At 45.8% G+C, this 21,079-nt stretch overlaps 1 protein-coding gene across 1 annotated transcript; it reads left to right on the top strand.

Moving 5' to 3' along the window:
- The first annotated feature begins 4,042 nt into the window (after window positions 1-4,042).
- Commd9 (COMM domain containing 9) lies at window positions 4,043-20,863 on the top strand. Its single transcript, XM_038331967.1, has 6 exons — window positions 4,043-4,114; window positions 14,193-14,318; window positions 16,624-16,763; window positions 18,504-18,538; window positions 19,448-19,551; window positions 20,499-20,863. Exons 1-6 carry the CDS (start codon window positions 4,064-4,066, stop codon window positions 20,637-20,639), a joined length of 597 nt encoding a protein of 198 aa, XP_038187895.1. The 5' UTR covers window positions 4,043-4,063; the 3' UTR covers window positions 20,640-20,863.
- The last annotated feature ends 216 nt before the right edge of the window (window positions 20,864-21,079 follow it).

Raw genomic sequence — 21,079 nt, 5'->3', positions numbered from 1 at the left:
TAATGTCTATATTGCATGGTATATACAGTAAGATATAAAGTCTATACATAAATGGTATATACAGTAAGCACTTAGTAATAACAACTGCTGTTAGAAATGGTTACTTTGATAAACCTCCATGTCCCTGAAGATTCTGGTCACTCACAGGTCTCAGAGGCATTAGGTGTTTACTTCCTCTTACACTGTTGGTAGGGGGCCCCAAGAATCTTCCAAGCTTCCATTCTTCCCAGATACTGTGACCTTCTGTTTACCACTCTCCAACCCCCTTTCTGGAGCATATGTTTCAATTTGGAGATAATGTTGCCATTGGGCAGAACATGCCATATAAGAAGGCAGAACATCCTTATGCATAAAATAAAATGAATAAATCTTTTAAAATGTTTTAAAAAGCTTAGCTGCCCCCTTATTATCATTAGAGGATTGGAGTCAGGACCCCTGGGGACATCAGAATCTGAGAACACACAAAGCCCTCATTTTAAAAATTGATAAAGCCTTTTCCATAAGATGTGCATATCTTCCCATATACTATGGTCATCATTAGATTGCCGCCCTATCTGATACAACATAAAGGCTCAGTACCTTTATGTTCTGTGTTGTTTAGAAAACAAGGAAAAATGTCTATGCATGCTCAGGACAGATGAAATGTAAATGATAGTTTTTATTCAACATTGCTTACATTCTTGTATGTGAAACCCATGGGTATCACAGACTAGGTCTGCTTCCCTGTTGGGAGGCTGTCAACAGTTGCTTTTCCCTGTGTGTGAGCCAGAGGTGTCTGTCTCCAACCCAGAGCCCCATCCTCCTTGGGCTACACACTCAGCCACTGCCTGCAGTGGCCCCGCCCTAGGCTCTCAGCCTCTCTCCAGGTTACCTGTCTGGTTCCTTCTCCCAGGGTGGTCCTACCTTGCACAGGAGAGACAAAGCATCCTGCCCTGCCAGTCTCTTGAAGTGGTGACATTTTGGCAGTTCAGATCTCCCTGGGCCTCATGCACCACTCTGTCCCTGAAGACCGGGGGGAATGTCATAGAATATGACAACCTGCCCCCTTCTAGCAGGAAATCATTGTTTCGCCAGTCCCAGAACTGATAAACAAGGGCAACACTGGAGAAGGAGGATATTTCAGGCTATTGTCACAGCGGCTGCTCTGTCCATGCGGGAACAAAGGGGGCCTGTGTACAAACACAGGGACAATACTGTTGTGTTGCCAGCTGCTTCTGTGTTACTCCCGGGGACAGCGGATGAAAAATGAGGCCATGGGAGCTCTGTACCTCACTAATCTTAGCACCCAGGCCATTTCAGACATGGAAAAGACACAGGTACATTCAATCCATGGTTTCTATAGTGGGAAACGGGACAGTGCCCCAAGCATGATCTATTGCTTACAGACCATTTTCAATACACGTGAAATCCCTAGCATCTCTCTCCTCTTCCCTTTCCAGCTTTCAAAGATGTTAGAGTAAAAAGGACTGTTGTGGTCATCTTATGATCCTCAATGCTTAGTTTTCACAAACACAAACAAACTCTAGCCAATATTTTGACTTACAGCCACTTACTCTGTAGCTAACTTCCACACTTCGGCACCCCCCAAATCTTTTGGAATGTCAGTGGGAGTTTTTAACCTGAGTAATTGTGATGGTTAATGTTTAGATATCAACATGTTATAGCCAATAATCCATCTGAGAAGGGAGTCTCAAAGGAAGAGTTACTTCGGTTGGGTTAGCCGGGGTGAGCCTGGGTGCATATCTCTGGGAGGTTGTCTTGGTTGTATATTGAGATGGGCAGCACCTTTTCATGGGCTGGGCACTGAAAGGTGTAAGAGAGATGAAGGCCAGCTGAGCGTAAGCAGCAAGCAAACAGCATGGGTGCCTTTGTTTGGCGCTGGGCTCCTGAGTGTGCTGGTGTAACCAGGGTCTCGAGCTCCTGCTTCAGTGATGCACTGATACCAGGAACTGTAAGTCAAACGCTTCCTTCCTGTGTGCTGCTCTCTGTCAGCATTATTATCACAGCAGCAGAGATAAAGCCAGACGTGTTTTAATTTACATTTTAATTGCATATCCTAAGAAATAAATGAAATCCATGATAGTTTGGTATCTTACAGTGTATGCCTAAAGATCTCTGTCAAGATGCACTTTTCACAGGAAATAAATAAATAAAACAGAGAAATGAATCTATTCAAAGCCAACATTCAGTCTGGTAGATTTCGGTGCGGGACAGTCTATAACAAGCATGTCTGCCCTTATCCCCACAGCTGCTCAGCTTCCAAGTTTAGAATTTTTTGGAAGCCTTTTAACTGACATTTTATCATGCTGATATCTGGCACACTCCACAGCATCTCCAGCCAAGCTCTGAGCACTTCCAATTCCCTCACGTATGGGCAGAAGTTTAGTTAGTAGCATCTGGAACACCGGTGTGTGTGTGGGGGGGGGGGGGAGACTGCTCTGACACCTGCAGGGGCTGCTAAGGCTGCCCACACACGGCAGCGGCATGCATTGGGTGGTCCATACCCTCGGTGCATCCACCTTTCCCTGGTAACTGACTCTTCACCTATCTGTGTTTATTTAGGGAAGAATTAGCATCTTTAAAGTCAGGTAATCAGGAAAGCCCAGCTCCCTCCTTCACAGGTTTCTGGGTTTTTCTTAGTTCTGGAAACCCATTCTTAAAATTGGAGTCACTCCCCATCTTGCAGCAAAGAGAGCTCCACACATGACTGTGGAGGTGGCTGTTCTGGCCACAGTTTTTGCTCCACTGAGATGTGAGCCTCCCCTAGCGCAGACAAGCAGTGGTTAGTGTCTTACGCTGGGAGCCTGCAGCTGCTTTGAACCAGGGTGTGAAAAGGCCGCACTTAAAATCGTATACAATGTTTCAAGGTCAGAAATCCTGGAATGGCTCAGCTGAGTGGCTCTGCCTCAGATCTCCTAAGATGTTTGTGTTGGTCACTGTTTGTCACTGTGACACAATACTGGGCAGGAACGATTCAAAGGAGGAAGGTTCATTTCGGCTCATGGTTTCAGAAGTCATAATCGAACACGGCAGAGCAGGGTGGCAGTAATCTCCAGACAAGGCTCCTTACACGGTAGCAGACAGGACACCAAGCAAGTGGGCCAGAACCAGAAGCAGTACAGCTCTCAAAGGCCTGCCAGCAGTGACACTCGGCTGATTATTTAGATCCCAATTCCTAAATTCCACAACATTCAAAACAGTCCCAGAAGCTAGGGACCAAGTGGTCAAAGCCTGAGACTGTGAGGCCAATTTCAGAGTCAACAAATATGGTTGCAGTTCAGCAGTTGGCCCGGCTACTGCTACTTTTAGACTCCCTAGAGGCTGGAACTTCTGCCCCTGAGGAAGGAGGTGTTTGCAGGCCTCAGTGCCTTGCTGCATGAGCCTCAACATTGAGTTCCCAGAGCACTGCGAGACAGGCAGCACTGAGAGAGGCAATACTTTCATAAGCCTTCCTGCCTTCCAACCCCTTCCTAACCACCTGGTCTTCACACCAGAGCTCTCCTGGGACCACAGGAAAGTCACTAAGAACCCTAAATGCTTTGACTTCACTGTCTGGTAAGGCTGATTATAATGCCGAGCCCGTACTTCTCCACAAACAGAAAAGAAACTATATGCGTAAGAGCACTATGTTTTTTAAAGGGTTACTGCAGGTGTGCATGTGTCCACGTGTGTATGAATTCCAAGAATTCGAAACGGCACAGCTTCGTTTAAATCCACATGGCGAGTAGGAAGATCACTGGTGGGCATCTATGTTGCCAAGGTGCCAGCCAAGTGTGCACGTGCATTTCCCAAATCACCCAGCCTACCCAGAAGGGCAAAGGCAAAACCACTTTCCCTGACCTAAGAAGTCCAGATAGTTGCTCCTTGGAATCCATCCCATACCCGAGTTCTCCCAGCATCTTGGCTCTCTGATCCTTGAATAAGATTTCCCAGCCTTCTGCACACCCTAGTACTTTTACGCTCTTCTCGCCTGACACGATGAAGAACTACAACTCCCGGCATGCCTTGCGAGGTGTCACGTGGCACGCCCCGCTTGCTCCCGCTGTCACGTGACTGCAGAAAGATGGCGGCCTTGTCAGCGGAGCATTTCGTGGCGCTCCAGAGCCTGCTGAAGGTATCTTACAGGGGTGGGGATGCGTGCGGCAGCTGCCTTAGACTCTGGGACTTTGTACAAAGCAAGCGTTGGGAATAAGCCGGCTCTGTCTTGGAGCACTGCCCCCTGCAAGAACTTGTCTGTGTGACCCTGAGAAAATCACTTAGCCTTTCTGAGTTTTTAAATAGGAGCAACAAAATTAATCACTCCCTGATACTAAGGTGGAAGTTAAAAAATAGATAATCGATGTGAATTCACCGAAGAATTAGTGACTACTAGTGGTTTTCCGGACTGGAGCTCCCGGGTGGCAATCAGTTCCCCATTCCATCCAGGTCCGTCTGCCCGCACTATCAGAAATTCTCTTTCTCTGGTTGTATATGCTTCCAACTCTGGGTTTTATGTGTGTTCTGATTAACTGAGGTCCAGTTCTGTACTGATTTGGCCTGTATTCGGCCGGGACACTTTCCTGACCGTCTTTGGTAAGGTTTTGAGGTTGAAAAGGACATGAAATTTGAAATAAAATTTATGCCCTGGCAATGCTGAAGCATGTTTGGGCAACCCGTATATGGCGGTTCTGTTGAACTTGTCCATATTGGGTTTCATGGTCTTAAGTTAATGAGGACGACTGACCAGGTCTCTTCCTCAAGAGGGCCCCAGATCTCATTACAGATAGTTGTGAGCCACCATGTGGTTGCTGGGAATTGAACTCAGGACCTTTGGGAGAGCAGGCAATGCTCTTAACCACTGAGCCATCTCTAAAGGGACATACCACTGGAGATATCATAAAGTTTGAATTACTCTGTAGAAAGGTGGCTTTACCATCCTCTAGAACTTACCACTAGCTGACATCGCAGATCTGTTTATAGTCTTTTCTCAAGAACATGATTTCAGATTGTTTTCCTTTCTTCTCTAGTGAAGATCAGTAATGATACTGGTGGCACTGTCATTATCAGCCACATTTGCTCGCTCCTCTCCTGAAGGCTTTGACTTTGTTGTTCACACGTGTATCCCAACAAACAGAACAACTCCTGGCACCCAATATGTGCTGAAGAAAGAGCTACTGATTGCATTAATGCAACAGAACTGGAACTAGGAACTAGAGTTCTCATGATCAGTCGTTAGCCTTCGTGGTGGTTGGTTTGGATATTGCTTCTCCATTGCTGCTTATCTTGGGACATTTTGTTTTCCTTGATAAACTTTAAAATGGAATCTATAGCATAGGTGCTGAAAATGCGGAAATCGTGAGGGCTTCACTTTCTGACTACGCATTTGTAGCTGACACTAGATCACAGACTGAGACACCTGCCCCCAGAAGTCCCTCCCAGTGCCTTACTTCTTCCTCTCGTCTTCCCAGTAGTGCACTGCTTCTGACACAGCTAATTTAATATTGCTCATATCCGAACGTCACAAAACTGGAACAGCTGAACACATTTATTTTTACATCTGGCTCTCAGGCATGATGGTGTAGCGGTAGTTCATTTGCATTCTTAGTTCTATTTTTAAAAGTTAAAGTTTATTATAAGTCAGCCGTAGAGCCACATGTAGTTATAAGAAATAATGCAAGGAGATGCCTTTTACCTTTTGTCAAGTGTCCCCTAATGTTTACTTTCTGAGAATCTACAGAACAGTATCGCCGTTGCGGTATTTACGCTGATACACTCAAACTGTACAAGGCATTTCTATCGGTGGAAGGGCCCTGTGTTGGTGCCGTTGGGGTATTTATACTGATACACTCAAACTGTACAAGGCATTTCTATCGGTGGAAGGGCCCTGTGTTGGTGCCGTTGGGGTATTTACACTGATACACTCAAACTGTACAAGGCATTTCTATCGGTGGAAGAGCCCTGTGTTGGTGTCTTGCAGCCATGCTTCCTTGCAGTTGGCTCCAGACCTCCCTTACACTTCTGCGTTCTTCTTTGTTTTTCATTTCAAGTACTTTTGTAAGTCTCATTGTGGATGATGTTTGTGGATTGGCTTTCCTCTCAGCCCAGTTCTCTAGAGCAGTATTCTCAACGTGTGGGTCTTGACCCCTTTTGGGGTCACATATCAGATATCCTGCATATCAGACAGTTACATTATGATTTATAAGAATAGCAAAATTAGGGCGGGCGGTGGTGGTGCAAGCTTTTAATCCCAGCACTCGGGAGGCAGAGGCAGGCGGATCTCTGAGTTCGAGGCCAGCCTGGTCTACAAGAGCTAGTTCCAGGACAGAAACTACAGGGAAACCCTGTCTCGAAAAAACAAAAAAAAAAAAAAATAAGAATAGCAAAATTAAAGTTATGAAGGAGCAAAGCGCTAGGCTCATTGAAAGAAAGAAAAGAACTAGCAATGAAATAATTTTACGGTTGGGGGTCACTGAAACACGAGGAACTGTATTAAAGGGTCGCAGCATTAGGAAGGTGAGAACCACTGCTCTAGAGAATCATAAATCGTGTGTGTCAACAGTTGCTTCCTTTTTAGTGCCTAGGAGTCTACTGTAGTATTCTGTTTGCTAGCTTATTGCTCTATTGAAAGACATGTAGACTGTTACCAGTGTTCCTGGTTACAGATAAAGTTGCTAGGTCATCTGGAAGTCACATGGTTTAAAGACATCTCCAGACTTTTCCAGAGTGCCTGTGCTACTTCACTTACATCTGTGCCCGCATCAGCATCTGGGGCTGTCCCTGTGTCCTACATGAATCATTCTGATAAATGTGTCTTGGATCTCAGTGTGTATGTGTATGGGGGGTATACATATGTGTTTGTGGGTGTGTACGTGTGGTGGTCAGTCCTTGTCTTTAGTCTGGCTGAAGACAGGATCTTTCTCATCATTCACTGCAGCATACACCAGGCTCACTGTCCCGGAGCTTCTGGGAATTCTTCTGTCTATCATTGTGTGGCAGGAGCCCTGGGAGTGCAGATATGTGTCCTACTTCAGCTTTTGTGTTTTTTGAATCCCACTTAGGTCACCAGACTTGTGCAGCAACTGCTTTACCCATCAGGCTGTCTCCCCTATCTATCTATCTTTAATATTTCAGTCTGTGATCTATACAGAGCCGGTTTGCCGGTTTTGTATAAAGTATGTGATATTTAGGTTGAGTGTGCTTTTTTTTAATGTCAAATTGTTTTAGTACCATTTGTTAAAAAGAAAATTTTTCCTATTCTGAATTACTTTGCAATTCAAGAATCCTTTGGGCATATCTGTGTAGTTTTGTTTCAGGGTTCTCTGTTGCCTTGATCTATGTGTTCTTTCCTCTGAGTATGCCCAGTGATTGCTCTAGCTGTATAATAAATCTTGAAATCAGACTGGTTCCTCCTACTTTCTTCTTCTTTCTCAAAGTTGATTTGGCTAGGGAGATAGCTCAATCTATAAATCCCGTGTTATGCAAATGTGAGGCTGTGAGTGTGATCTCTAGACCCCAGGTGAAAAGCTGATGTGATGGTGTGCACTTGTAATCCCAGTGGGTGATGGTGTGCACTTGTAATCCCTGTGGGTGATGGTGTGCACTTGTAATCCCAGTGGGTGATGGTGTGCACTTGTAATCCCTGTGGGTGATGGTGTGCACTTGTAATCCCAGTGCTGGGGAGACACGGACAGTGGGATGGTTGGGGATGGCTGCGCTTGACTATTGACTATTTGGCTGGCCCAGACCAATGAAGAACCTGTTTCAGGAAGCAAGGTGGATGGTGCCTGAAGAACCACAGTAAGATTGTCTTTTGTCTTTACATTCATGTGCGCATGTTCTCCCAACACATTCACAGGCGCACACACACACACACTTGCACATGTTGCTTTAGCTGCTCTAACTCCTTTGCCTTTTTCAGTATACATTTTTAAATGTTGTTGGTTATTTCTGAAACAAACATGTTTAGATTTTGATAGGAATTGTTTTCAATCTATGTGTCAACTGGGGGAAGTTACCCTCTTTAGGGTGTTGAATCTCCCAGTATGTAATCTTGGTGTGTCTCCATATTTATTTCATCTTCTCTGAGCTCTTTTGTCCGCAGTCTGTAGTTGTATCGCAGAAGTCCTAGAATTCATTCTTTGACCGTAGCAAAGGACACTTTGGAGAGTATGTACACATAATTTGCTCTAACTTCCCTCAGCGATGGGCATGACCCAAGAGTTGTAAAATGAAATAAACCTTTTCTCCCAATCACAGCAATGGAAAACAAACTAAGACAATCTTCCTGGAGTACTGGGTTACAAAGCAGAATGAGCAGGAGATACGCTGTCGAGGAAGAAAAGGAAGGGAGGCTGGTTGAAGATCGGGGAGCAGATTTCTGAGGGGAAGGGGAGGAAGCTAGAAGAGGAGGGAGAAGGGGGGGTGGGGATGGGGAACCGGAACGTATTAGAATACTCTTCTCAGAATTGTAGATGGGAGAAGATACCCAGTAGTCCTGTGAAAATATTGATACACTAGTGAATAGTTAAGGCCAGAGCCAGGGCACCAAAGCGGGAGTACAGTCCTTGCTCATCATCAGTAACCTTTGCTTTGTATTTTGAAAGATGTGTTTTCTCTGAGAAACATCTGTCCATTACTCGGACAGACAGCACCCAAGTTAAGATGGTTCAGCCTTTGATTGTTTGACCTTACAACACTGTGAAAGAAATAGCACTGGGTCCAAAGCACACTCTGGATTCAGATCATCTGGCTTGCAGCATCTGGGTGAGATGCTTGCAATGCCAGGGGGAGTTCCGAACCTAGCTGTGCTGGACATAGCCTCGGTTGTTAACTGTAGGCTTTCACAGGTGCCCTTCCTGGTTAAGGACGTGTTCTGCAAAGGTTTACTTGATCCCCAAATTCTCCCATGCTCACTGGCCAGGTGGCATCATGAGGCTGCACTCTCCTGGGATGTGCACCCCTAGGTTTTAGGTGTGTATACTGGCCTCCCATGATACCAGGTGGTTTTTTTCTAAGAATTTTATATTTTTAAGAAGGTTTTAATTTTAATTGTATTTATTTGTGCATGCACAGGCACACACATACTCACATATTCAGGTATGGAGGTCAGAAAACAACTTGCTGTAGGTGGAAGTTTCTGTTCCCTCCCTTCCCAATTCCCAAATAACCAACATGGAGACTTAATTATAAATGCTCAGTTGATAGCTCAGGATTATTACTAATTAGCTCTTACAACTTAAATTAATCCATTTCTGTTAATCTATGTATGCCACCTGCCTTATGGCTTTACCTTTCCTCCAGCATATCTTGTTCCCTCTGTGTCTCCTGGTGACTCTGCTGACTCCACTCTTCTTCCTCCCAGCATTCCATTTGACTGTCCCATCTGTACTTCCTGCCTGACTACCAGCCAGTCAGTTCTTTATTAACTAATGAGAGTAATGTATATTCACAGTGTACAGAAGGATTATTCCACAACAGTTTGCAGTAGTTGGTTCTTGCCTTATACTTAGTAGGTTTTAGAAATCAAGCTCAGGGCCTCAGCTCATGCCTTTCTTTACCTGCCAAAACAGCTCCTTGGTTGAGAGGGTTTTATTTGTTTGTTTAAGTAAAATATTGATGTTTAATTTTATCAAGCATTTTTCTTGGGTTTTTTTGAGATTGTATGGTTCCCCCCTCTTTAATCTGTTAAAATGTGAATTACATACATTTTCATATACTTAACCAGATTCATATTTCTGGAATAAATCCCATCTGGCCATAGTGTGTAATCCCTTTTATACATTGTTTATATATTGCTTTTTCTATATGTTAATATGTTGCTAAGAATTTATGTGTCAGTTTTTATGAGGGAATGTGGATCTGTAATTTTCTTTATTCCCTTTCTCTTTTCCCTTTTTTTAACTATCCATCTGATTTGGATATTTAGGTAATTTTACCAATGAAATGTATTAGAAACTGTCCCTTCCTTCTCTGTTTTCTAAAAGAGATTTATAGAATTGATGTTTTTAATCTTGAAATGTTTGTTAGAATTCTCCAGTGAAAATGTCTAGGTCTAGAGAATTTTTTTTGAGTTAATGCTGTGGATTCAATTTCCTGAGTAGTGACAGCCGCTGCGTATCTGTTTCATATGAGGGGCGTCGTGATGGGGTTTTTGAGTAGTTGGTCCATTTGTGGAAGCCATCAGGTTTGTGTGTAGGCTTCCCTCATCCTTTCAGTGTCGGGCTTGTCATTCTTGCCAGCTCTTTGTTTCCCCTGCTTCCCCTGTCCTCTTACTGGGGGAGTGTTCCATGGATGTCAATTAGAGTGATGGATGGTGTTGCTTAATTCTTCCATGCCCTCTTTCATATCTGGCTGGTTCTATCGGTCGCGGAAGGAGGGGTGCCTCTGTGCCCGTGGGGTTGCAGAAATCCTGTTTCTCCTTACATTTCTGTCAGTTCCTGCTTTGCAGTTTGTAGTCCTCTTGCTGTATACACATTCTGGATGTTTTCTTAGTGAACAAAATCTGGCAGCATTTTATAATACTACCCTGATGGTTTTCTTTTTATAAAGTATGCTTTATCTGTTATCATTGTGGCCGTTCTTGCATTCTGTTGATTGATGTTTGAATGGCATTCTTTATTCATCTGTTCACTTGCCCATATACTTAAAGGGAGATCCTTGTATATAGCATTTAATATTTTTCATCTACTCTATCCATTTTTCTGTTTCAATTAGAATATTTGGGTCACTTAAGAGTTAATACAAATAATTGCCACACTAGGACTTAAATCTGCTCTTTTTATTTTTCTGCTCATTCTTTTTTATTTTTCTTTCTTACATTTCTCTGCTTTCCCATGGGTTTCTTAGGGGCTAGGAAGATGGCTGTCTGGGTAAGAGTGCTTGCTGAGCACGCGTGAGAGCCAGAGTTGGATCCCCAGCACTCACCTAAGAAGCTCCCTGTGATCCCAGCATTGTAAAGATCAGACTGCTGGCCTAGCTCCAGTGCAGTGAGAGACCTTGTCTAAGGGAGTAGGAGGAGGACACTGTAGCAGGACACTGAACACCTTTTCGGGTGTATACACATACACGTGCAGTACCCCTCTGGTGTACACACACACATAGACACACACGTGCACTCCCCCTCTGGTATGCACACACAGAGACATGCACACACACACACTTCCCCTCTGGTGTACACATACATATGCGCATGCATGTCATACACATGCATGCACGCACACATGTACATTTATACAAAGAATCCTATATTATCTGGGATTCTAAAATGTACTTTTTAATAGCACCTGTCTAGTCACACTGTACGTGTATAGTTTATCACAGTCTGTTGGTATCATTTTATCAGCTAGGATGAAGTCTAGTTATAACCCATTTGTATTAAATATTCCTTGCGCAATACATTTGAAGCTTTACCAAACTATGTTATAATTTTTGCTTAGCCTTCAAATGTAATTTAGAAAATGTATTTTTTTAACATCTTTTCTTGTTCTTTTCTGTCTTCATGTTCTAGGAAAATCTGTAAAAGCACTGACTGCCATGGTCAGAAGGTGACAAGAGACTAAGGAAATGTGTCATGCACATTGCTGATGCTGCTGGTGCCAGCATAAGCTTGCAAAGCTCAGATATCACTCTGATGGTTCTGTGTATCCCTGGGATACAGGGAAAGAGGCCAGGATTGCTGAGGGGCTGTATGGCAGGGATGACCCAAGATAGTTTCTGTCAGGTCCCAGTGGCTCCCACACTCTGTCATTCCTTCTCTGTTGAAGGACTTGCCATAGCCAGTTTGTGGCAGATCTGACAGATTATCTTGGTTGTGTTTCGTTCCTGAAGGACATTTGCTGAGGGTCCTAGGCTGACAGTTCGTTCCACACCCGAGAAACATTCTCTTTAGACCCTGAGTTCTAGCATGAAAGCCGTCGCCAATCTGAGTGTTTCTCACACCGCTTACAATTTGTGTGTGTGTTTCTTTTTTTAAAAGCTCAATTTCTGGTGTGTATTGGTGTGCTGTTTTAAAATTATCCTCTTTAGGATTTACTTGGGTTCTGGAAATGTTTACCATTAAGTCTGATTAAACTTGGAAAGTTTAATATGTTCTATTATTTCTTAAATTTATCCATCTGCTATCTCTGTCCATCCATCCATCCATCCATCCATCCATCCATCTATCCATCCATCCATCCATCTTCATCCCTTTCCTCTTTTGTTTCCTTCCATGACTTAACTGGTACTCTTGTTAGGTCTTTGGTGGAGCCCTGCAGACCACCAAGGCCTTGTTGATTAGTTTCAGTCCATTTTCCTCTGTTCGGGCTGGGTAATCTCATAGAATGGACTGTCTTCCATCTATTAGTTCTCTGATGTTCCTTCCATGTTGCTGTGCTGCCTTTGTTCTCTGGGTGTGTGTTTGGGTTGTGTCTCTCAAATGCAATTTGTTTGCTTTATATTATTGTTGCCTTGTATTTTTTGCCAGTCTTTTTATTTGTTTCAGGACTGTTTTTAATGATTGGAATATTGCAAAATCATAGCTGCTTCAAAATCTTGGTCATATAATTTTAACATTGTCCCTGACAGAGTCCCATCATATAGCCCAAGTTGACTGCAACTTGTAATCTTATTTGCTCAGTCTCCTGTGGCATCTGTTCACGCCCCCTTCATTCATCCCAAAATCTTCCTGGTTTCTGATCACATGGGTGATTTTTATTAGAACCTGGGCGTGTTCCTGTTATGTTCTGACTGTGCATAGTATTTAAATCTTGTTTTACCTAGCTTTTCCAACATTGCTACGACAGAGAGAAGGGATGTCTTTTGTCAGCTTGACACAAGCACAAATGAGATAGAGTCATCTAGAAAGACGGAATTCTATTGAGAAAATGCCTCTATCAGACTGGCCTGTAGGCAAGACTGTGGGCGCATTTCCTTGATTAATGATGGATGTGGGAGTACCCAGCCCACTGAGAGTGGTGCCCCCCTGGGCAGACAGTCTTGAGAAAGCAGGCTGAGCAAGCCATGAGGAACAAGCTGGTGGGCGCTGCTCCTGCGTGGCCTTTGCTCAAGTTTCTTCCTCTGGATTCCTGTCTTCACTACCCCCTGATTGTGAACTGTAACATGTAAGCCAGATTAACCCTTTCCTTCCCAGGTTGATTTTGGTTACTATCTTACCACAGAAAGAGAAACCTCATTAATTCCACGTGGAGGTGGAAGTCCAGATTCCCCACAGGACAGTGTGGCTTGCTACAGGCCTTTGGGAATGAGGATCCAAGCTCCCCTCTTGCCTTTCCTGGTCCTGGATACCATCTACATTAGTCTGGGTTCTCTAGGGTCACAGAACTTAGAATGAATCTCTCTCTCAAAAAAGAAAAAAAAAACATGAATCTCTCATCTTGAGTTGCATATGGAATTTATTAGAAGAACTTACAGGCTGTCGTCTAACAGTGGCTGGCTGTGAATAGAAAGTCTAAGAATCTAGAAGTTCCTTAGTCCCACGGGGTTTGTGTCTCAGCTGGTCTCTGTGTATGCTGGAGTCCCAAAGAAGTGGGCCCCAGTGAAGGAATGGATGTGCCCACACAGTGAGGGCAGGCAGGTGAAGAACAAGCAATCCCTTCCTCCTTCCACGGTCTTTATATAGGCTTCAGCAGAATGTGTGGCCCAGATTAAAGGTGTGCCTTCCTGCCTCAAGGTCCGGATCACCAGTGTGCCCTCTGTTTCTGGACTGTAGTTATAGTTCCAGATATAGTCAAGTTGATAACCAAGAATCGCCATCAGACCACCCTAACAGGTGTTGGGATTCCTTGCTGCAGCCTCGATTACAGGGCTTACTGCTCATGGCGAGACTTCCTGTCAGCCATTGCCACCCGGGTGATATGCTCACCGTTCTGTATGTGACTGTTGTTGGGGCTGAAGTAGAGGAGTCACTGTCTGAAGGGATTCTGTCTTAGGAGGCTGCCCCTCTGTGGCGAGGTCTGAGATCAGTGAGACAAAGGGAAACCAAGAACCTGAGCCCTGTGTCGGTCTCTGGGCTTCATCCTAGCAGGTCTGCCTTCTCCCCCATTCAGGGCTATGCTTGTTTTCCCTGAGTGCTCACGATTCGTTCTCAGCAGGAGGAGTAGAGAAAGGCACATCCAGTCCAGCTCCCCAGAAACAGAAGTGTTAAAAACTCTCAAAAGAATTATAAAATAACCAACACAGTTGTTTGCAGGGTCTGACTGTGTGTGCTTCCCTAGGCTTCCTCGAAAGATGTCGTCAGACAGCTGTGCCAAGAAAGCTTTTCCAGTTCAGCCCTTGACTCAAAAAAGCTCCTGGATAGTACGTGTTCCAGCTTGTCGGTGACACAGGAGGAGGCAGAGCAAGTAAGTGTGCTGAGAAGTGGCCGTCACCGCCAGTCCTTAGAGCCTGTCAGCCTCCTTCCTGACTTCCTGGTCAGCCGCATGTCCAAAGACATTTTCTCCTTGACACATTTGCTGATCCTGTAGCGAGCCTCAGCTAGTCCTTAAAAAATATTAATGAAACTCAAAGGATTTTTGTCTTTGAGCCTTTATGACACATAAGCCCGCTTATGATAAGTAACTAGAGCTCCCAGTCACTTCATTTCAGGCTTATTACCTAGGCAGTGTAGGGGAAAAAAAACCCCCGACCTTTTGTGATTTCACGTGTGCCCAGCATGTGACTTGCTGGTGCTGATGAGCTGGCAGCTGAGGGCAGACCTTGCAGAGATGTCTGAGCTGAGGCACCAAGGCCTGAGAGGCATTAGAGAATACCCATGCTGGGTTCAATCAGTCTCCCTCAGGGACACTGTGTTCTCCATACCCCATTCTTGTCCTCTGCTCCTGTGACATCTTCTGCTTAGGTCACGTGGTGTTCATCAGGCAGTGGAGGAAGCCAGAGTGGCTCTACAGCAGTGGTCCATCCCCGGCAGATATGCTTGACAGGAGTATCTCCATCCAGATGGCCCTGTTACTGTCATTGTCCTTTAATCTAGAACTTTATTCGTGGAAATCAACTATAGGAAAATGAAAGACAGAAGTAAGATTGTGGACTTAGTTTGAATGCCCTTAAAAGAAATGCAAGGACTTGGGTATAGCTGGGTGATTCTAGGAAGACAGGAAGGAATGGGGAGGACAGAATGGAGACAAGCCCATTACAAAGCACACTGACCAAGTGGTCACTTCTGTGGCATTAATGCCCACCCTCACTTCTGGAAGCTTCGCTTCTCTTTGCTTCTGAGCTGTGTCCATTTATAGTCAGACAGCCTCCCTGGTATCATAAAGCTGCAAAGGAGAGAAATAGGCACCTCCAGAGAGCTTCCTTGGGTTCAGCTAAGCATCATTATATTCATAAGTGAGCTCTAAGCTACATTTGGCTACAGATCTACAGGAACATAGGATAGTTTGCTGGGAGTGTAGCTCAGTGATGGAGTGCCAGCCCACTGTGCAGAAGCCCTGAGCTTGCTAGGCAGCGCCTGTGATGGAGGAGGGTCATCTGTCTATTTGTTACTTTCATTGGTTAATAAAGAAACTGCCTTGGCCTTTTAATAGGACAGAAAATTAGGTAGTCGGAGTAGACAGAACAAAATGCTGGGAGGAAGAAAGCAGAGTCAGGCAAACGCTTCAGGCAGACGCCATAGCTCTCCTCTCCGAGATGGACGCAGGCTAAGATCCTTCCCGGTAAGACACCACCTCGTGGTGCTACACAGATTACTCAATATGGGTTAAAGCAAGATGTGAGAGTTAGCCAGTAAGAGGCTGAAACCAATGGGCCAAGCAGTGTTACAGTTTCCGTGTAATTATTTCGGGTGTAAAGCTAGCCGGGTGGCGGGACGCAGCCCGCTGCTCCTTCTACACGCCTGCAAGGGTGTAAGGTGGGAAAACGTAGCAAGGTAGAGTCCAAGACTCCCCTTCACAGAGGGAATCCCACTGCTGGCCAGAAACTGTTTTTCTTTGGTCTTCCAAGTGACAGCTTAAAGGTAAAGACAAGATGTGCCTTCCACTCCAGGGAAACCATTACCTTCTCTAACGACTCCATAAGCACAGGTTCAGATTCTTGCAAAAAGGGTGCAGCCTCACTCACAGAAGTATGGCCTAGTGTTTATGGTCCTCTTAGTCCAGAGGCATTGGGCCAGTGCAGGGTTGCCTAGTAACTCAGCTGGCTTTGCACTTCTCTCAGGTTACCAGGGAAACAGCATCACAAAGTTAAGTGAAGGGCAGATTCTTCCTCAGAAAGCAAAAAAAGATATATCATCTTTTTGCCCGCAGCTAACAAGTTGCTGAAAAGCTGATGACTTCATGGGTCAGGCAGCTGCCTCTGTCTTCTAAAAGGACCAGTGTATTAGCAGAGTCAGGTAGGTGTGCAGTGAACTAGCAGTCAGGTGTGTAGTGAACTAGCAGAGTCAGGTGTGTAGTGAACTAGCAGTCAGGTGTGCAGTGAACTAGCAGTCAGGTGTGCAGTGAACTAGCAGTCAGGTGTGCAGTGAACTAGCAGAGTCAGGTGTGCAGTGAACTAGCAGTCAGGTGTGCAGTGAACTAGCAGAGTCAGGTGGCCCCACACTGGCGTTAACTCACCATGTGACTGGCGGTTTGTCTGTCAGTGATGAGTGTGCAGAGCTCCATCCCTGCCTCTCGTGTGTACCCTCGTGCCTCCGCCCTCTTTGTCCTGCAGTTGCTCCAGGCTCTGCACCGCTTCACTAGGCTGGTGGCCTTCCGGGACCTGTCCTCTGCCGACGCAGTTCTGGCTCTCTTTCCAGAAAGTTTCCACCAAAACCTCAAGAACCTGCTGACGAAAGTCGCCCTGGAGCACGCGTAAGTGCGTTCTGAGAGCCCTTCTTGTGTTACTGTTCCTGTACTGTTCACATTCTCTTTATACTATTAGCACATCATGTGTCCTGCTATATACACAAAGCCGAGAGATAATGTAAGCTGTGGTTGGAAATGCGCACAGATGAATGACGGAAGAAAATAAGATGCTTGTAGCCCACAGCTGGAGCTTGGCTGCATCCAGTTTCTAATGGGAAGCCATTTATTTGTTTACTTTTGTCATTTGAGGATGGGTCTCATGGGTCTCATGTAGCTTAGGCTTGCCTTGAGCTGCCTTGGCCAAGGATGGCTCTGAACTTGTGTTCCTTCTGCATCCTCCTCCTGAGTGCTGGGATTGCAGGCATGTGCTGTACCACTGCTAGCCTGGAGGTGAGAACCTGGCTGGTGTTTCTTTTTGCATGTATATGGAAAAGCCAACCTTTTGGTTTTGGTTTTAACAAACAGGACCTTGCCATTTTATAGCTGGTTTATTTTCAGCAAACGGTATTAATATTAATGACACTTCTATAAATGTTTACCCTTAGGGTCGTTTTTAACAATTTAAGGAAAGTATATTCTAGAACATAGAGGAATTTAGTATAATTTTTTAAAAATCATTTAAGGTTAGCCATTTAAGGTGTTGACAGCTACTCCCAAAGACAGTTTGTTATAGAACTTTGTTAATGTATTCAGCTATTGACTTACCGGCTTAAAGGCCTTCACATAGCGGGACACACTCGGTTTTGTCATACATTGTCAAGTGGGCCAAGTTGGCTACCAAAACCATTGTTCCACCCCCCCCCCCCATCTTGAGACTAGGTCTCCCGGAATCTGTTGTTTCTGCTGCTGTGGTTAGAGACATGCTCCACAAGGCCTGGCCTCACAGCATTGAGACGATTTCTCTTTTCTGTTTTCTCCCCAGTCCTATGACTGGGAAATAGCACCCCATTTTAGCTTTGAACTTTCTGAAATTAGAGATGTTGATTGTCTTTTTCCTATATTTACTGATCATTTTTAGTTTCTTTTATGAATTATCTGTACTTTCTAAACTGGGAAGATGCTTTTCAACACAAATCTTAAATAGAAGTGGATTGTTGTTTAGCTGAACGCTTTAAGGGGTCTGTTGGTAATAGTTGTTTACCAGGGGCTTGGTTGCTAATATATGGTGACCACCATATATTCTGATGGCTTGGAACCTCACCCTGCTGCTGCGTGCTCTGACATTGCCGGGCTTGTGTGGTGTGTTTTGAGTAAGATGTGGCCCTCACAGTAGATGCTCGGGGAGGGGACAGTGAATTGACCTGTTCTGTTTCATCTCAGAGACCAGTAGCTCAGGAAGATTGTGACCCACTAAGCTTTCTGTTCTGTCGTATTGCATTATTTATTTGGAGGACTTGGAGCATGCCGTGGTGACACAGAGGTCAGAGGCTGGCTTGCAGGACTTAGTCCTCTCTTATGATCATATGGGTCCCCTACATTGAACTCAGGCCCTCTTTAGGGCTGCAAGTGTGTTTATTTTCTGCCTTGTATAGTTTTGGTGTTTTGTTTTTCCTAAGCTATGAAAAGTACCAGCACTCGGGCCTTGCCATCACTGAGCTTTGCAAAACAATGAAAAGCTGCATTTGATAGGGGTTGTTTCTGAAGCCCTTTCTTGATGAGAGGCCCCAAGCTGGGGTCCCTCCTTATCAGAAAGCTTATTCTCATTGCTTTCTCATGGTTTCCTCCTTGTCTTTCCCTCTTAAACAGATCTACTTGGAGAACTGAAGCCCAAGCAAACCAGAGTGAGTACGAAGCCCCTGCTGCTTCTTCCCCAGTGCCAGCGCTGAGTCCCACAACCAGGCACTTAACCACAGACCAAAGAGAACTATTCTAGGGAAATTTACATTTCACTCTAGGCGATGATGATGGTGATGATGATGATAGACACAAGCTGCTAAAATGCAGAAACACCTAAGCAGAAAGTGAAGTACTTGTCAGTTAAAGTGAAGTACTGTGTCAGTTAAGACAAAATAAAGAGGGGAGCAAAGCAGGCTAATAGGAGGGGGAGGGGGAGAAAGTGGGTATAGACAGATGCACATGACACTGACCTTAGGTAACACAGTACATGTACAATGACCGTAAGCAAAGAGAATTGTGTATACGTGTATGATGTGCAGAAAGGAAAGATTAGTCATTAGCATTACTCTTAAAGGTTGCATAAGAACGAGCTGCTGAGTGACTGCCCTTGCGTTTTTGTTAAGTCAGTCACACAGCTGGAGCTGTGTCTGTGCCGACCTGTGCAGCCCTCCCAGTAACCCTGGAGTCCAGGCTTCTAGATGACGGGGTTAGGCAAGTGTGGGGCTTGCCTTCAAACCAAGGCCATTTCATCTATAAAACAAAGTCTCAGCACAGTCGCCCAAGTTGCCCTTTCTCCACGACTCCGGCCGTGGCCACATCTCCACCTGTGTCACCTGTCATTCTCTCCCGACATCTGAGTGTGAGTCTGGAGACGTACCCACCGGGAGTCAGGCTCAGGACGCGTGGCCCCACACAATGTGTAAGGCACGCAACACGCGGGTCTTAGGCCCTCCCTGTCTCTTTCTGAGACTTGCCTGTTTTGTATGCATACATTCCTTACAGCCACCTGTCACTGAATCAAAGCTCAGGAGAGACAGTCGTATAACCTCTTACCAAAGCTGTCCCCTCCACAGTCTCTCTGCCACGCCTGGTGGACCTGGACTGGAGAGTGGATATCAAAACCTCCTCAGACAGCATCAGCCGCATGGCCGTCCCCACCTGCCTGCTCCAGATGAAGGTATGCCCTCTGTCCCGCTCCGCAGAAGGGGTGATAGTGAGTTGACCCTTCCCCACCCACAGCCATCTGAAACACCAGCAGTCAAATGTCTTCCCCCAGTGTGGTATCTGTTCAGATTCTACCTGCAGGACCATATTGACATAGCACGGTCACAATGAAGTAGACACTAAAAGCAGAGGCTTCAGAATGGCAGCTGCCGGGCATTGTATTCCTTAAACAGTGTGCTGAGCCCAGCATTGGCAGCCGGGTTACGCATGTGGATGCTGATGGCCCCCTGGATCTATCCGGTGGCCTCTCGGTAGCTTCCTGTCCAGTGGAACTGGGCCAGCACTGCTGCAGAACAGCCCAAGCGTCCGGTGGCAGTTGACTGTCAGTACGGCGTTTTCCTGCTCACCGGCCTGGTCTTCTCTCCACCTTGGTGTTCTTTTCCGGAGCCCCACAAAGGCACAGAAGCCAGCTCGTAGGGTTTGTGAGGTTACAGTTAGGAGAGGCCGTGCTATCGCCACTTCAGCAGACACCCCGAAATCCAGCGTCCGGAAGACGAGCAAGTGGCTCTCACAGGTCCCTTTCAAAATACAGTAACGTTTCATGTCCTCTTTAAGATCAAATCAGTATACCTGGAACCTTTCTGTGTCTGGCTGTTTTCTGCATGCCATAGAGCCCCCTTGTTAAAGTGTCATACAGACAGGGAGTGGTTTCTCATTTGAGTGCTAAGACCCAGTTCCAGAGAGGTAAGTGAGCCTTCACTCACACTCGTGTGTAAAAGGAGAGTGACCCAGGCCTTCCAAGCGTCTCCTTCATTGCCAGCTGCTAAAGGATGCGAGGCTTGGGTCCTCTGCTGCACCCCACAGAGCCCTTCTCTTCAGGAGCCAGTAGAACCGAGTAGGGCTCACTTCCGGGAGAAGCAAAGACAGGCAGCTCTGACTTTCCAGACCGTGTTCTTACAGATTCAAGAAGATCCTAGTCTGTGTGGAGAGAAACCCTGCATCTCGGCTGTGACCATGGAACTGAGCAAAGAAACGCTGGATACCATGTTAGATGGTCTGGGCCGAATCCGGGACCAGCTTTCTGCTGTAGCCAGTAAATAGGCCAACCAGCTGCTGACCGGTGGAGGTGTGGAGCTCACCACACAGGCTGACGGTGGGCACGCAGCAGGACGGAGACACCGCTGCTCTTCAGAAAGCACAGTGGAGGGAAGGAAGCCGTGGCCATTCTTTCTCTCCTCATTTTGTTTCTTTTCCTGATGATGAGCAGAAGCCCCTACCTCTGAGGCCTTGTGTGAAGCTGACTTACTGCGCGGGCTGTGTGAGGGAGCATGTTCATAGCAGGCTGCTGTGGAAAACTTGGGCCCAAACTGGGGAGCTTACCTCCAGCATTACCTCGGAGGAGTTCATTTCCCGCCCTGGAACACATGGGGTGATTGGGGTGATGCCAGCAGCTCCTGCTCGCCCATCAGAGAAGCTGCACCACAGCACAGTCCCGCAGAGCCTTCCCTGAGCCTGTAGCCCTCCTGGGCCACAGTTCCAAT

Source organism: Arvicola amphibius, chromosome 5 (genome assembly GCF_903992535.2).
Source record: "Arvicola amphibius chromosome 5, mArvAmp1.2, whole genome shotgun sequence".
In the NCBI taxonomy this organism is placed as follows: domain Eukaryota; kingdom Metazoa; phylum Chordata; class Mammalia; order Rodentia; family Cricetidae; genus Arvicola; species Arvicola amphibius.
The sequence above is the reverse complement of the archived record's forward strand: the minus strand, read 5'-3'. Positions and strand labels throughout refer to the sequence as shown.

Bases quoted from the DNA above. Each gene is read 5' to 3' on its own strand.
- Commd9 (XM_038331967.1), top strand. From the start codon at position 4,064: ATGGCGGCCTTGTCAGCGGAGCATTTCGTGGCGCTCCAGAGCCTGCTG. The intron at 4,115-14,192 runs GTATCTTACAGG...GTGCTTCCCTAG, and splicing joins CGCTCCAGAGCCTGCTGAAG to GCTTCCTCGAAAGATGTCGT. The intron at 19,552-20,498 runs GTATGCCCTCTG...GTGTTCTTACAG, and splicing joins CCTGCCTGCTCCAGATGAAG to ATTCAAGAAGATCCTAGTCT.